Source organism: Sinocyclocheilus grahami, unplaced genomic scaffold (genome assembly GCF_001515645.1).
Source record: "Sinocyclocheilus grahami isolate Dianchi unplaced genomic scaffold, SAMN03320097.WGS_v1.1 scaffold158.1, whole genome shotgun sequence".
Taxonomy (NCBI): Eukaryota; Metazoa; Chordata; class Actinopteri; order Cypriniformes; family Cyprinidae; genus Sinocyclocheilus; species Sinocyclocheilus grahami.
Window position 1 is genome coordinate 275,805 of NW_015505337.1, and position 18,482 is coordinate 294,286.

Genomic DNA, 18,482 nt, shown 5'->3' on the forward strand with positions numbered 1-18,482 from the left:
GTTGCGTATCGCGCTGCGTAAACATAAAACCATGTCTGCATTTGTGATCGGAGAAACAACAAACAACAAGCCTACTCTACACTGCTCAAAACTCGCAAATTATTTAAATATAAAAACGTACTTACAGGCTGCGACTCAGAAGCGCCAGACTGTCCTTGCAAAGTTGGAACTGCCCCACTTTATAGAAACAGCCTTTGAGCACAGATGCATTGTAGGCTAGTCTGCAGGTTCAGGAAACAGTCCTCGTCCTCCATAAAATGCGCAGCACACATCTGAATATTTGGGTTGAACTGTTCTGGAACAGTGTTGTAAATACAACTTAACCACTGATTTCTAGTTGTGTCCTCTTTTGGAAGGCCAAGCAAAGTAGTTTCGCTTTCAAAACGAAGCACACAGCGACTCCACAACATGGCGGTGGCGGCAACAGCGAGAATAAAAGTTATGCCTTCTTTCTTTGCATGAACATTTGGGCGGCTTTATGCAAATCTTCCCACACCGTGACATAGACATGTGGGGGCGTGTTAGATCGAGCCGTTTTAGGTAGGCGTGGTTGACTCTTAACTTTAATAAAGAATATCTCTTTGGATTTGAGATTTTAGTCTTTGCAACTTTACACATCTTCTTTAGGCACCAAGAGCTTGTAACACTCCAAAGAGAAAGGAAAAATTGAAATCGCATCATATGACCCCTTTAAGTAAACACATATTTGAACATAAACACAGAAAAAACTGTGTGAAAGTACCCCATCAGATTTACAATTTAACTGTGCAGCTGAACATTAGGCTGTGAAAAAGCAGCATACAGTACATTGTCTCATATAGGCAAACAAAAGAAATATAAAACATTTACATTGAAAGAACACTGTGAACAGGTACAACAGAGGTCCACCCCAATTCACCAAGATCCACTCACTTGAACATTTCTGGCCTTGCTGCTAGCCGGGTTTTTGTTATTTCTCGTGAAGCAGTTTATGTTTAAATAATATTTGTGTGCGCAGTTCAGTTAATATTCCCCATGTCTTTGAATGAGTCGTGCGAATAAAGATGCAGTGGCTGTACATGAACACATCAGTCTTGGCCCTGTGCAGAGTGCTTGACACATTATTATGTGTAAAATGACAGTTGGAAGGCTTCCTTTTGGCTCTGTGGCTCTGTCTGGTGTGCTGGATCAAATCCTGAATCGTTCAAAGGTGTGAAGGCTGTGTGTGCTGTATGTGTATGTGTGTCTGTTTCAATGGGGAAGGTTCAGGGTTTAAAGAAAATTGGTTGAAATAGGAAAACAGGACATGAAGTGATTGTTTTGTTTTTCATTTATTTAGACGCCTCCTGCTTTGCTGCGCATCCTGATCCAAGCAGAAGGACAACAGCTGATTTTATCTGTGGAAAAGAACCAGTAAGTCTCTCTCACAACACTCCTGACTCTCAAATCTCCACACACATGATCAGACACACAGAGTTTTTACAAAACCACATGATCTAGCTCTAGCAGGATCACTGAATGCAGATCCTGTCTCAACAAAACAAAACACATTAAAGTAACTTAAAGGGATAGTTCACCCAAAAATGAAAATTCTGTCATCATTTACTTACATCATTTACATCACTTAGAAGAATGTGAATATAATGCATAAGTCGTATAAATCACTTTCATGATACTTTCATGGTGCTTTTGTGTCCTTTGTGAAGCTTAAATGTGCCAGTTCATATTCATTGGTACAGCATGGAAAAGAGCAGGCAGCACAGGGTTTTTTTTAGCATTACTGACCAACACACACACAATTAATGTCACCATGATGTAAGACTTACTTATGTGGATAAAAAAGATATTTAATATTGCAATACATAAAAAATGGGCTAATGCAGTAAACGACTAATGTAGTAAGGGGCACTCAAGCAGAGTGAAACTCAACAGTTTGAAACATTAAGCAGCTGAAAACATAAATGTCTAGGTTTTTCTCTCTCTTTCACTTCTTCTGTGTCTTTTACCAAGGTTATGCACTATTCAGAATTAAACTGAACAGAATAGTTTGAGAACAGTTCAGCATTTCAGTTCAGCAGAATTATAAATCATATACACTTTTAGCAGTATGTGAAATTATAGCCTATGTTCTTAAATGGATCTGAAAGATACGTGTGGTCAATCAGCCCATACGCAAATGTAATATATGTATATATTTATACTTCCTTATGCATATACAGTAGATATTATTAACATATGTATACATTTACAAATTTTACTGTGGAAATTTTAAATATGCTATAAATTTATATCTAGATGTATATCTAGAGGATATTGCTTAATAGGTAACATATGTGGCACTAATATAGAGCAATATATGTCATATATTAAATTTCTGTATGGAAAAGAACAGAGAAATAAAGACAGACAGAAAAAAGAACCGACGAGCCAACAATGAAACTCCAGGGACTGGTGTCCAGGGACGTCTGATACACACTGACCTTCTCTGTACATTAAGCTGAGTTCAACTCTTTCCCACAGCAAAACCACAACAAAAAACTTCACTCATCCAGAAATAAAAAAGCCCAACCCAGAAGACAGACACTCATTTCTCTAGAAGGACCATGAAGCTTTGTGTGCACATCATCACAGTAATCATAACAATCAAGACACTACCATACAAACATATTTGCATGGATTTTGAAATCCAGTGCAACTCCACAGTGTTTAATATGAGCCTTTTTACAAAGAAGTGTCAGATCTTGAAAGCTTTCCTACACATGCAAAGTGATTCACTGCATATTAATGACAGATGAACAAGTGGCAAGTTCCCGACAAATAAAACAGCCAGCGTGTATCTTTTCAGGCCACAATAAAACCGAGGATCTCATTTATTCACTCTAGCTGCTTTGACAATGCATTTGATAAAAAAGCTTTGATAGTTCCCATCTTTCTCTGAATTTCATCTAACCTCATCCTGAACTCATTTCTGATGAATTTGATAATCATTGTTGTTTTACTCTATGGACTTCTCCTTCCTGTATTCTCTAAGTACAGATCAGCTATATAACACAGACCAAACAACAGCCTTGAACTCTGTTGAACTCATAACGAACAGGAAAGCACTGCCACCTTTGATTGCTCATCCAAAGGATTTCCAAAATAAATGGCTTAGGGCTGTGTGCGATGGCGACTGAGGCTTCAGAGCTGACTGTCATAGACTTGAAGTGAACGCTGTAACGCTGATAGACTCTAATCAGCAGCTGCCCAGTGAAGTTGCAGCTTAATTTGCTGAATTCTCTTAAGGGCCATGTTCCTCTCAAGACAAAAAGCACTTACCATAAAGTCTGTATCAAAAAGCCAGACACAGTGAGAGCGTGTGTATGATGTTTTTAGGCCTCCTTAAACAAGTTTATTTAGCATGACTGGGAAATTAATTTTAAGCTATAGCAAGCTACTCAAAATTAAAAAGAAGTTTGAGCTATTCCTTTTAAAAAGTAGTACTACAAGTTATAAAGCATAACTTGGTTCATTATGCACCCGAAAATGAAAATTTTCTTAAAATGTACTCACCCTCAGGCCATATTTTTTTTCTTCATCAAAACAATGTTTAGCATTACATCACTTGCTCACCAATGGATCCTCTGCAGTGAATGGGTGCCGTCAGAATGAGAGTCCAAACAGCTAATAAAAACTTTACAATAATCCACACGACACCAGTCAATTAATTAGTGTCAGATAAAGTGAAAATCTGCATGTTTGTGAGAAAGAAATTCATTATTTAGACTAATCCATTATTTATAGCTTCATATGAGTTCTCTATCCATAATATTGTTTTCTCCAGTTAAAAAATTGGCTCATCTGAGTAAGGAGAGACATGCACAGATCAAGCACTGTTTACAAGTGAAAACAGTCCAAAACAGTTCTAAACAAATATGATTTTGATGTAAGAAGACAACAGGGGATGGACTTTTTCACTGGAGGAAGTGTCATTATGGATAGTAATTAAAATTATGGTTTCAAGTTAAAATGCCTTAATGATGGATTTGTTTCTTATAAACATGCAGTTTTTCGCTTTACAAGACATTAATTAATTGACTGGAGTTGTATGAAGTACTGTTATATGCTCTTTTTCTTTTTTTTCACCGTTTCCTAATAAAAAATGTTACAAATGTCTCTATCAATGAAATGCCGAACAGCAGTATTTAACATCTAAAAGATGAACAATGCTCCACAGTGACTGGAAAAACTATTACTCTGTGACATGAAAGGATGAATTCATTTTTGGAGCCAGTTCGTTGTAATGCAACGTCCGAAACAAACTAATTCGCTAAAATTAATTGGACTTCCCAGCGGTACTTGAGAGAAAGCGAGACACACTTTCTGAGAGAGTGCGTTTGATTATTGCCGCTGTTCGCTCTGTTGTAAGGCTGCGTGAGCAATATGTGACATAAAAAACAGCAATGTTGTACTTGTAAAAATAGCTTGTTACTGGAAAATCTGCACTATTTTGATGAGCTCCTTTCACGCTACTGAAAAATTTAGCTCGTAGCATCCCTACTTTCAGTTAGCTGTCAGTCACTTTTTTTTCATTTGTAGGTTTTACTGAAGTGTTCTGCCTCTTTTAGACTGTAAATCTTGATAATGACGTTAGAGTCAACATCCCAGACACCGCATTGATCAAAGTCCACAGGACGTTAAATGAAGGAAGATTGTAGGAAGATTTAGAGCTTATTCTGGTCGACACAAACAGCTGTTACTGAGGAAGAGACGGAACGTGTGCCATTGAAAGGCTTCCTTTTATTCAGCCAAACAGAAAGGAGCTTAGCCAAGCTCACAAAACATGTCATTACTGTGACGACTGCTAACATTTCTATAGAAACTTAGACTCAGTGTCCATGAATGGACAGGGAAGAGTGTGCTTGTTTGTGTGAGAATGGCATTATTGACTCTGATGTTAGGCATCAAGCTGAAGTAAAACTAATGAACTGAGTCCACACTATTACCAGAGGACTATTAGACTGGCCCTGTGATGCTTCTGAAGGTGAGGATAATGAGGAGGGAGTCCTTCAACACCTGACACAATCGCACACTAAAATGCACACACCTGAAGTGACCTTTAAACATCAGGCCAGAGATGAATTAGAAACATGTGTTTTTCTAAAGCAGCTGTTTTTAAAGTCTTTGACAGTGGACCTCTCTTTAAAAAACTCACACTTTGCAGATTATATTAGAGCTAAAAATAAATATTGAGTTAAATATTAAATAAGATGAAGTAAATGTCAAAGATTTCAAGTTACATAAGGTATCATGTGAGTTGTAAGGTAATGCTAGATAATGAATATAATTCATAATATTTTAGAAGTGATAACAGGTCGAAGATGATGATCGATTTTGTCTGACAGATACCGTCAACAATGCGGCAAACACTGGTGGAAGGGAAAAACAATGTTATCGGACTTAATTTACTTACTTTTTATTTTACATGTAATCACAAATGTATTGAGTCCTCTGTAAACTTCTTGCAGCTTGTTTTATTCAGTTGGCTGAAAAAAATAAGTATAAAAATAAAATAATTGTAAGTGTTATATGAAGACAAATGGAAAATATTGCTATTAAAGTTGTTGTTCTTTTTATGCATACATATTATTTATTTGTTTGTTTGTTTTTATTAATAAATCTAAAGTGACTTAATTATTATTATTATCATCATCATCATCATCATCAATATTTATGTTATTATATTTCCATGCATTTTTTATTGTTTTATTTTTTATATTATTATTATTATCGTTATCATCATCATCCATATTATTATTGTTATTATTATTTCTATTATTATTATTATTATTTCTTTTCATGTTTTTATTTATTTATTGTGGCTGTAAGGTGAAGGTGTGAGGTATTGTAGATTTTAAACGGTCTTTCATATAGGCTTCTCCTGTTATTAAACATTCCACACAATATGTATTGTTGTGGAGGTAGGCTGTCTTTTACCTTGATTGTTTGTTGCTCTATAGAACAGTCGCGCAATACACAAAGTTAGAAAGATTGAGAGTAAGAGATGGAGCAAACAATGAAAGGGGGAAACTGGAAGATGAGGTATACAGTGCCACATTCAATTATGGATTCACTTGTGGACTCGCTTGTGAACTTTCCATCTGTTACAAATTACTCCTCTCAGAGCCTTCAATTATTTCTTCTGTCTTCTAGCTAAAATTAATGACATGGTGTGTAGTGTAATCAGGGGTTGTAGAGTGCATGAATGTGGGAGAGAGAGAGAGAACATAATAACAGTACGTCCTTGACAAAGCTCTTAATGACAGTGTATGACAGGACAACACGCTAGTTTTTTTAGAAGTATGTAAAAACAATTCATATTTTCATTATGCCAAAATTAAGTTGTCAGACGAACAAAAGAAATGTGCTTTTAAGGCAAGAATCACTATAATTATTGCTCATGAAATTAAACACATTCCTAACCCTTTGTTTTAAACTGCAGCACGTAACTTGTAACACTTTTCTAAGTGACCAAACTTATTTGGTGACACCCTGGTAACCACAATATCCTGGTATCATGGCTATACATTTTGCATGGTGAATAACAACTAAAATTAAAATAAAATCTTTTTCTTGCATCTTTGCCTCCTGCTTTTTTTTTGAGGCAGTTATCCTTCTTTTGCCCTGTACTCTCCCTAATTACCAACCACAATATCCTGGTATCATGGCTATACATTTTGCATGGTGAATAACAACTAAAATTAAAATAAAATCTTTTTCTTGCATCTTTGCCTCCTGCTTTTTTTTGAGGCAGTTATCCTTCTTTTGCCCTGTACTCTCCCTAATTACTTACAAAAGCATGTTTGTATGTTTTGTTTTCCTCTGTATAAAAATATTTAATATGTAATTTACCTGCAAGACATAGAAATCAAGAACTTGCTGAACTCTGGCGCTTTTGACCTCTGTGAAGTGGGTCGGTGAACATGATTTCACCAAGTACAGCATGTTCCTGGATCAACATCCTTGTTGATCCTGGAACAACATTCCAATTAACCAATCAGAATTGAGGGATAATTTTTCAGGAAATATCTGTTTTAGGCTTACGATCAGGGTTAGGTGCTTCTACACCCTTGTTAATCAGCTATCATTTCACACTGATTTTAGGAATAAATTATGGGTAGGTTTAGGTTTAGGGGTAGGTATTGGGTTTAGTCTACATTTTTGGACAGTAATGTTGATCCAGGATCAACAAAAGATGTTGATCCAGGAACATGTCTTACTTGGCAAAATCCCGGCGACCGAAGTGGGTCAGTTGTCAGAGATGCGGAAAGCAGAAAGAGCTATGAGGAGAAGCTTACATCAGTGTTTTTTTGTTTGTCAGTGTGTGTGTGTGCTAGCGCATTATCCACAGTTGGTGGCAGGGAATGAGATAGAAAGAGAGAAACACAGAGGGCGAGTTATGCTAATGTAATTTGGTTCTAACCATCCCTCAATGAAGCAAGCGCAGCTCGTTTGAAACGCTGTATGGATTGGTTTGTCACCAGCAGGCTGCTTAGATGATAAAAAAGAATAGAGAACATAAGGGTGAAATAGAGCGTTGCCAAGTATATGGTAAATTATGCCTTTCTGGATTATTTTTCATATGGGCTTTATGAAGTGTAATGTTCAGAAGAGTCTTTGGCATATTTATCTAAGTCAGGCGATTCACAGAAGTCATTTCAACTTTAGAACGTGAGGAACTGCAGGTTTTTGAGATTTTCCCCAGAAGATGTATTTTTTAATAATCCTGTGCCAATATATGTTCTGTGTACTGTATGCACTCAGTCTTTTGATTATGAACTTTCTCCTCACTGTCTTGACTCACAGTTTGTGTACATCTGTGGCCTGTTTTATAGTCTTTTTTCCCCTTATTTCTAAAATATGTTTGTCATCGTAATATTTTTCTAATTTATTTATTTATTTAAATTATTTAAAATAATTTTCAGCATTTAAAAAACATGATTTTGACTATTCAGCGGCAATTTGCAGCATAGAATGATAGATTGTGAGCTTACAGTTATTGAATATCTAGCTTGAGTTTCTCTCCTCACTGAGCGCTGAAGCTTTAAAGGTCTCGGTCTCACAGCCATTCAGCCTCACTTTGTTTTCCCAGGAGTCTTTAGCAGCTGACCGCTCCATGATCTCATCACTGAAGGTCAACAGTCAAACCAGGAAGTGATTCTTATTTATCGACCGGTTGCGGTAACAGCAAAAATAGAGGAAACGCTCCAGTGAAAAACAAGGGGGTTTTCAGAAAGAAGGAGAGAGAGCTGACAAACAATGATCTGAGTATTGTATCCAAAGGGAAGTTATTCACAGGAAGCTGTAAAGACCTGCAGAGAGCTACAGCACTTTTTGAGTAAGGTTTGCAGCTGCATTGAGAACTTGCACCTCAGAACATTGAGGTTCGCTGCATGTTGATAAAACAAAAAGGTGCATTTACTTATGCTACAAAGTATGATGTTCATACAAGCTTCTAACTATTGAATGTAGATCGATCTGATAAACTTAGCGCTGACCACCTGTGATTAGATCTTTTGAAATGCACAAAACATTGTTCTATAAAAAAAAGAAAAAGAAAACATTACATACATTTATCATTTTTCAAATGTTATTGGAACATAACCAGATATCTTTTGCCCAGATTTTTGTACCAATTTACAGTCTAGACAAGCTGACGCTAGTTGCCGAAAGTCAGAGCTAGTCTGCAGATTTGACTTGACAAATTTCATATAAAATCGTATAGTGTGATGAGCACAGACTCTGATTTTTTACCTTCAGACTTTGATTCCATCCAGCTAGAGATTTTAGCCAATTGTACAGTGCCTTTTGCTTTCATTTGTCACACATGTTCTAGCAACAATGAATGTGTTTCTGTGCGAGTTTGTTGTGATCATGATGAATTGAAAGTCTGGTAGTGTGATCTCACTAGTGTATGTTGCCCAGATTTTCCTCTGTAATTATTTACAAAGTCAGCAAGTGTATGATAGTGTTTTAAGATATGCTCAGATTTTAAAATTGTGTAGTGTTTCCCAGCCTTTAGCTGGGAACCAGGTGCAAACCAAGCCTTTTTCTTGCTTTTCCTGTTTTTTCCATTCTCATTTGTCATTTTCTTCCTCTGTCATCTGTCTTTGTTACTTTTGCTGGTGACATTTCATTCACTGAGCTCTTCAATCGGCAGCGCTAAACCCGGAAGCCATATTCTTACTTGCCGGCAACCCATCCAAAATAAAAGCCTGCTGATTTTAAGGTTGAAAATGATGAAATTGGGAAAAAAAGTTAATATTTGCTTTTTTTTTTTAAAGTTTACTATAAAATAATTGTATTTGTATTTAATACTCCATTTTTATTTTAAAATATAATAGTATTATCACACTGTATTATTTTGTTTATTTATAATTTTTTTAAACTAACTAAATAAAGTGCAATAATATTATCACTATTATTATTTAATATAATATAATTAATTATAGTTATATTTCATGGGTCACGCTATGTCATACTATGTGCAGTGTGAGGACCAAACCAAATCTCCAGGTTCTGAAAAACCAGGCTGAAAAACGTATGTGCACCCCTGTGTATAATTACACTGTAACAAGGACACCTAAAAAAAAAGTGTAACCAATATTTCCTTTTGCGTAGCAAAAAATAGGGGAAGTAACTAGAAATATTGTCATAAATTTATTGAGTATTATTTGAGTATTAAATTCTTGGTTGATGAACTGTTGAAAGCACCAGGAATCACACTCAGAATATCACAGTTCCAAAAACAACAGCATGTGGTCATGTGATATAGCTTAAATATATGAACAGAAATGCTGTTGGTGTGGATCAATGAATTAGGCTACTCTTTCACTTTCTTCTTTGGTATATCTGGCTACTTCAAGTAGCGTTGAAATCTGATGTTTAGTAACACAATACGACTTGAAACTAAGTAAAATTAGCCCTAAAGATTGGATTTGGAAACAAAGTTTGCAGTATGTTGCGTGAACAAAGACACACATTCACACATGCTTCTTGGATGACAGGATGGTGTGTTCTTCAAGGAGAACTTCAACATACTGGTTGATCTTTGAATCTATTCCCCAAAGACACGCACAAACAAATACAAAGACAGATACACACTCAGACTGAAACACCCTAGAGCCTGAAAACAGACCAAAGGAACTGGGCTTTCCTGAGATCTTTCCTCATACAGACACAGAGTTACACACATGACAGAAGCCACAGAAGGAAGTTCACTAAAGGAATGAGAAAGAAAGAGAAAATAAACATCAAATGTTCTTAATTAGTATTTCTGTCTGTAAAAAAAAGAAGCAACCGGATGTGATTATGTTTTTTTACTTGACTAACAATAACTTTTCTTGTTTTAAGTATAAACGCAATTAACTTTTATTAAATGTACTTAAAACAAGAAAAAACGTTCACTGAAAAGGCTGTTTATATATATTTTTACTGGAAAATGACAAAAAATACTGATTAAAAATATTTTTGCATTTATATTTTTGCAGTGGATAAAAGGAAGACTAGGAGATGCTTAATGGGGATGATTTTGGCTCATATGCGCTTACAAATGACTTTACTTTTGTTAAACGTTCTTTCTAGATTTGATTTATAACAAAATTACCCATAAAAAGAGTCTTTCTCCATCATTTATTGAAACTGTTACAAGAACACAAATTGAATAAACATGTTAATTCCATTTAAACAATAACATTAAACATATTGAATTATTTGCATGCGTTAATTTGGTAACTTTAAAAAGCCACCGGTTCTTCTATATTATGTTCGCCTGTGTGTGTTTGTTTTAAATATAAGCTAATGTTTAGACGTACTGTAGAGCATTGATTCTTGCAGACATACCGAGCCCAGACGGTGAGCATATAGAAAAATATTTCTCTAGCCTGAAGGATTTCATCTTGTCCTTCATCCTCAACCATCCCCCATCTCATCCCATTATATGAATCTTGTGTTGTGAATCTTAGTGTGGAAAGCTAAATCAATTGGAGACACAGCAATGTGTGGAAATGGAATTAGGTCTTCAGACCAGTCTTGTTCTCTAGTATGTGTGTGTGTGTGTTTGTGTGCATTTGTGTGAGAGTTGGTTTACTTTCTTCAATGTTGGTGTCTGCTTTGGTAACACGTTTCAAAGCAGAGAGAAGATGAGAGAGAGAGAGAATTTTTTTTTTATCAAATAAACAAGATTACCACCTTAAAATAGAGAGATGGAGAGAAAAGGCGAAAGAGAATCAGGTCTCGCTACTTTTTCAGCATCTGACACCATGTGCGTCGTGTTTGTAAGATACCACATCAAGTTAAAAATAGTGCTTTTAAAAAAATGTGTCTCCATTCACAGTATTTCAGTCTCTGCTGCAGTTATCACTTTTGTGTCCATTTTAGAGCCTGTTGGTGTCAGAAAGAGCAGTAATGGACACTTTTAATTTCCAGCAGAGAAATGAACTGTCTAATTAAAAGGGCCAAATGATGTTCAAGACCTCTTGCACTTTCTCTCTCCTCCAGTGAGACTTCACGCTTCCGCTTAAACGTTTCAGAGCTCATTTTTCCCCCTGACTGTTAAAACCGTATTAGTCAGATATGGAGTCAATTAACAGTCTAATAGAATAGAAGTAAAAAAGTATGAAGTCTGAGCTTCAGTAACTTAATAGTACCAAAAATATTAATATGGTTATTTGGTGATGGCACTAATGCCATGATTTTTGGACAAATTGTAAATGTCTTTTCCAATGTGCGCCATGAAAATACTGTGTATTTTTGTACCACAGGGACATACCATAGTGTTGTCATGGTATTCTTTGAAGTGCTAAGCAACATGAATACAAAAGGGTAATATGGTATATATCAAAATAAGTACCATAGTACCACATCTGGTGTCATCTCTGTACTGTGGTATTCACGTGACAGATTATAACAAAATATGACTCAAACATTATGTTTTGCAGTAAATAACAGTTGTTGCTTTTGGCCCAGTATTTTACATCCATCATTTTGTCATTGTTCTGTCATCACAATGCATGTGGCCTTTTTTCCTGTCAAAGGTCACTGTAACCTGAAAAACAGTGAGAAAAGAAAGAGTGCCGATTTTTTTCTCTGCAGCATCTAATGAACAAGTGCATTTATCACGATTAACCTGAGTCTGCGAACAAACCTGTAATTAGATTGTTATCTACATATAATGGAAGTCAGCAGGCTGTGAAATTTCAGGGATCGATGGTTATTGATTTCAGTCATAATGGGCACTGTTGACTGCAGAGTGTGTATGTACAGACTAATTATAGATGGAGGCATTTTATATAACATATTTCTTCATTTATTTACATTGCTCAGAATGAATTAGATTCTAAAATAAAGCCACCTGAGGTGGTCTTTTAATGAGTGTTTGTTGTATCTAAACTCTGAGGAAATAAATAAACATGCTGTGTATGCAAGAGCCGGTCAGAACTAATTGCAGCCATTATAGATCTGTGGCAGAATTTGAAATGATAGAGCTGTAGTAGAATATATATATATATACAGTATGTATATGTGTGTGTGTATATATATACAGTAAAAACAGTAATATTGTGAAATATTATGACAATTTTAAATAACTGTTTTTTATTTAAATATATTTAAACATTTAATTTGTTCTCTGCTGGTAAAGCTACATTTTCTGCAGCTGAATTTTCATTATTTCAGTCTTCAGTGTCACAGGATCCTTCAGAAATCATTCTAATGTGCTGATTTGGTGTTCAAGATATATTATTATTATCAGTGTTAAAAACAGTTGTGCTGCTTAATATTTATATGAACGCTGTGATCATTTGTTCATGATTCTTTGATTAATATAAAGTTTAAAAGAACAGCATTTATTTGAAATCTAAATGTTTGTAACATTCTAAAAGTTTTTACTGTCACTTTTGATTGAATTAATGCATCTTGCTGGCCCCAGATTTATAAACGTTATATATTTGTGTTTGTGTGTGTGTGTGTGTGTGTGTGTGTGTGTGTGTGTGTATACGTATCTATAAGCTACAAAATAATTTCAACTTAGTGGAGCAATCAAGTCTTTTTTATATACTGCGTGATTCCTCTGAGCATGTTTCACCTCTTCACCCATCCTCTGTATGTTCTGGGCTGGGATTTCAAGGAGATTGAGTAGAGGATTAGAGAAGCTCAGTGTTTCATATCTCAAGACACTGCGTCAAGATCTACTTCACACACACGCACACACATAACACTGCTCTCTGGCCTTTTTAGTTGATCATTAGACAAGTTGCACTTCTCTGCAGGTTTGTTAGAGGAGGTCTTTATAAGTATTGAAGTGCTTACGATGCTGTCTGTGAGAAAGTTCATATTGCCCTCTATCAAACACCCTTTTGTGGGTCACTGTGCCTGTGCTTACTGAGGTAACTGTGTAGTCAGAGTTATTCTGGGACGACAGTCATTACCTCCTTTAAGACATCAAAAATGGTTCACAACATGAAATATTAAAATAGCAACAGTACAAGTTATAGACAGGGGTCTATCCAAGCATGTTTGTAAATTCCTTATTAACTCACCACTCTCTAAATGCATTATGACATGAATGTCTTCAGGCAAATCACACCGGGAAGTATGTCACATGGAGTTATTATGGAGCCTGCTTATGCCTCAGAGTAAAAGTTAAAAAAGATCATTGTGACATTATATCTTGATTTTGCAGTGTGTCTTTTTTTATCTCACAATATGACTTCATACAGTAAGTCACAAAATGACTTTGTTGCAATTGTAACTTTATTTTTCTTAATTGCAACTTAGTATCTCAATTGTGACTTTATATAATATCTTGCAATGTGACTTTATATTCTATATTGCAATTCCAACTTTTCCATGACTCAATTCCAGTATTGTTTGTCATAATTGCAACTTTCATACAGTATATATCTTAAAATTGTACTAAATCTCAAAAAATGACTTTATATTTTGCAATTGCAGCTTTGTTTTTCATAATTGCGACTTTGTATCACACAATTGTGACTTTATATCTTGTAGTAACTTTATATCTCACAATGTGATCATCTTTTAAAATCAGCTTTATATATCGCAATTGCAACTTTGTGTTTTGTAATGGTAGCTTCGTACAGTATTTATTGATAATATATATTTTGCAGTGTGACTTTATATCTCACATTGAGACCATATCTCTAAAAATGACTTTATATATCACAATTACAACTTTGTCATAATTGCAATTCCGTGTCACACAGTTGCAACTTCTTACAATGTGACTACTTTATATCTCTAAAAATGACTATATATATAGCAGTTGCAATTTTGTTTTTTGTAATTGTGACTTTGTATCTCACAAGTGTGTCTTTGTATGTTGCAATGAGATTTTATATCTTACAATGTGACTATACCTCTAAAAATAACTATATATCGCAGTTGCAACTTTGTTTTTTGTAATTGTGACTTAGTATCTCACAAGTCCATCTTTGTTTCTTGCAATGTGATATTATATCTTACAATGCGACTATATCTCTCAAAACAATATTATATATCACAATTGCAGCTTTGATTTTTGTTTTGCAAATTGTAACTTTATGTCTCACAATGTGACTATATCTCTTTAAAAATTGATTTATATATTGCAATTGCAACGCTGTATCTCACAGTTGTGATTTTCAGAGTGACTTTAAATCTCACAGTGTGACAGTGATCTCACAAATTGACCTCGCAACTGCAACTTTTTTAACATAATTGTGATGTGTATCAAAAAATTACACAATTCTCACAATGTGATTTTTTTTATTGTAAACTTAATCTCACAATTAACTTGTAGGCATAAATGGTTTTCCATGTGGAGTTCTGCATGTACATCTCTTTTCTGTACAGTATTGAGCTTTCAGTGGCCATTTACAAGGCCTACAACTTGCGAACATGGTGTAGACCGCTCGAGGCTTGTTTCGTACTCCAGCCTTAGTGGACTTTCTCTTTTGTAACCACCCTAATTGGCATATTACACCACGTTCATCGTTTCTTTTATGATTCACACTTCCCTGTGGACAAACTCCCACATTCCCTTGCTCTTCGCTCTGTGGCACTGAGGGAGTCACGCAACGTTTGGGATTCGGATTTGGATGGCTGTCACACCAGTTCATCCCCAAGAACATCAAAGCCTTTTGACTAGAGGCTTTGAAGTTCCTTCCAAAACAACGAACCGTTCCTCCACTGGCATGTGGATCAAATCGAGGAGAATGGGAACTGGACTGGAGTGCTGTCATTACTGAAAGATGGCCTAATGACGTTAAACCAAAAATGACTGTTCTCACAGCGACCATGGAGGCAGCAGCCCCCGTACTTGAGAGAGCTGAGCTGGTGTGTTTTACTAATACGTTAGCCCAAGGTCTAAACCAGGCAGGTTCATGAGGCGAATTCGAAATGAAGTTTTGCCCGGAGAATACAAACAATGGATCTGTTTTCATATCCTGATGTTCATTTGATGAATGTGTATGTATACAAGGGCATAATTATGGCATGCATAAGCCCAAAGGAGAAATATGAGGAGTGTGAGGTCTGTCAAGGTGTGTGTGTGTGTGTGTGTGTGTGTGTGTGTGTGTACTTGTTTATGCTACATTGTGTGGACCACATGTCCCCACAAGGATAGTAAAACCTGACATTTTTGACATTGTGAGGACTGGCCTGTGGTCCCCACGAAGGGAAAAACTATTTTTTTAAATAGTAAATGATGTTTATCTGAAAGTGTAACAATGCAAACAGGTTTTCTGTAAGGGGTTGCACAGTATAAAAACCATTACGCCTATGGGGAGTCCCCATAAACCATAAAAACAAACCTGTGTGTGTGTGTGTGTGTGTGTGTGTGTGCACGTTTTTGTGACAAATGAGGACATACATTTGTATAATGACATAGGTATTACAAGGAGAAGGTGACTTTTCAGGACATTACCCCATGTCCTCACTTTTCAAAACGCTTATAAATCACACAGAATGGAGTGTATTGAAAATCTGAAATAGCACAAAGTTTCCTGTAAGGGGTAGGTTTAGGGGTAGGGTTGGTGTAGGGCAATGGAATATACGGTCTGTACAGTATAAAAACCAATACGCCTATGGGATGTCCCCACTTTTCACAAAAACAAACCTGTGTGTGTGTGTTTAATAATACTAATATGCTTCTGTAACAAAGTATTTCTTCACAGTTTGAAACAATACCCCATTATTTTTTACATTTTAGTTAGCTGAATTGTCATTAACTTTTTTTTCTTTTTTTAAGTACAAAACACTTAATTTGGGCTTAAAATAAACTGGGCTACAAAGAGTAATTCTTTAAAAATTCCCTTGTTTGATTTTTGGCTCTGCAGCTGGTCTCTAGAGTTTTTGTGTATAAAATTTAAAGTAGGATAGCTGATTTAAATTCTGCTTACATTTAGGTTACAACAAAACACTCTAAAAGGATTTCAGAATATGGAACACTACACAGACATATACACATACATACTGGCCCTTAAAGAGGATCTGCTTATGTTGTTCAGGTGATTACATTTGGATTTCATCATGTCAGCATCATGTCACATATCACTCCGTAGTCTCTTCCAGCAATGCCTGAGCAGAGTTTAACATGCCAGCAAAATGCACACTCAATGCTTGCAAGCACAACTCATCCTTTTCCCCTGTGTTTCTGTGAGCTACTTTGTTCACACATGCACATATACTTAACCAGCATTCCAATTGGAAAAGTATTTGTATGTACAGTGGGATTCAAAATAATATTTAGACCTGGAAATAAACAGAGTTTTGAGATTTTGGAAAATAGCGAATACATTTTTTTTGGAAAAAGTTCATTTAATTGTGAAAAAAAATGCTAATCAGAAGCATTTTCTTTAGTGGACTTTTGGATCCCATTGCATTTATGCCCATATGTTGGTGGGTCATCATTTGATCTGGTGGATCTGCTGATCATTTCCTATGATCACAACACATACGATGCCCCACTTTTCCTGTTAATGTGCATCTTTGAAAAGCTAGTTTTCTCTCTACTTACTGTCTGACACACTTCCATAATCTCTTATGGAATTCTTCTTTTTATATTCAACCATAAACTTGTAAATATTCTCCTTTAAAAATATAGATTTTCTGGGCGGGGAAGATGCTGATGCAATGTTTAATAGATTTGTTTGTGTGTGTGTGTGTGTGTGTGTGTGTGTGTGTGTTTTCTCTTCTAGCGGCCTGTTCGCCAGCCATTACACTGAGATGCATTATAGGGAAGATGGACAAACTGTTATGAGCACTCACAACTCAACGGTAAGTTAAACATTCTCATACACATTTATCTTTTAGTATACACACATCCCAGTGAGATAATGGAATGGATATTAATTGTTGGCCCATTTCAAATACTATTAGAGGGATTAGACCAACTTGTAATACATCAGCATTTACTTTTCTGGGTTAGTTCAACAGTAGTATCATCATCATTTACTCACTCTTCCTTTACATGACGTTTAGTCAAAAGCCCAAGCTGCTCTTTTCTGTACACCACTGAAAGTGGATGGGGACCAAATGCTCTCAAGGTCCTCATAGACAATAAAGCCAAAAAAAAAACATTGATTTCTAATCACAAAGTGGTCCATAACACTTAAGCTCTGTATATTTTAATAATTCAGAGTCTTACAATAGCTTTATGTGAGGAACAGACTAAATTTGAAGTATTTTTTTACTGAAATTCTTGAAAATCTTCTTATTAACTAAAAAACAACAACTTTCATTGAATTGAAATGGGCAGCTTGGCCATTTAGATATAAAACTCATTGCATTCTAAGGAATAATTTGTATAAGTTTAAGAAGGACATGAGGTTGAAAAAAAACTGTTCAGTGTTGGGGAAAGTTACTTTTAAAAGTAATGCATTACAATATTGCGTTACTCCATAAAAAAGTAACTAATTACGGTACTTAGTTACTTTTTATGGAAAGTAATGCGTTACGTTACTTTTGCGTTACTTTTTAAATCTGGACAGGGCTTGCTTGTTTGTTTTTAAAATACAAAAAGTTATATTTTTGGCAAATATAAAAGCCTTTTCACACCAAAAGTGAAATGAATAAGCCTCAGGCCGAAGGGAAAGTAAATTTAAGTCCGTACAGTAGAATGCAGAAGAAGAAATTTCAACACACTTCAGCAATAAAAAAAGACACACGAATGTTTGTCTAAAGTAATGTGTGCTTATTATTATGGTTGAACTGGATCATCGAAGGTCAGAAGCAAAGACATTGGTTAATAGAATGGGATTAAATACATAAAGGATATTTGTGTTGTTTAACATTTAATTATTGAATATTCTAAGTTGCATTATTTTTATTCATTTTGATGAATACTGAATCTGAATAAATTTTTTGTGTGAGTGAGATGAATTAATGCATATTCATATTTATTTTAGAACTACAGTAACATCTTCTGATTTCTCTCAACATGGGGACAGGAGAGCTGTCAATCA

The 18,482-nt window shown here is 35.4% G+C and overlaps 1 protein-coding gene across 1 annotated transcript in view; it reads left to right on the forward strand.

Annotated features, from left to right (window-relative positions):
• The window catches only part of LOC107592760 (disintegrin and metalloproteinase domain-containing protein 12-like), a 79,470-nt gene that overhangs the window by 3,613 nt on the left and 57,375 nt on the right, over window positions 1-18,482 (forward strand). Inside the window, exons 2-3 of the mRNA XM_016282309.1 lie at window positions 1,319-1,392; window positions 17,217-17,295. Of these exons, the coding sequence (XP_016137795.1) occupies window positions 1,319-1,392; window positions 17,217-17,295 (153 nt within the window). The remainder of the gene's footprint in view (window positions 1-1,318; window positions 1,393-17,216; window positions 17,296-18,482) is intronic.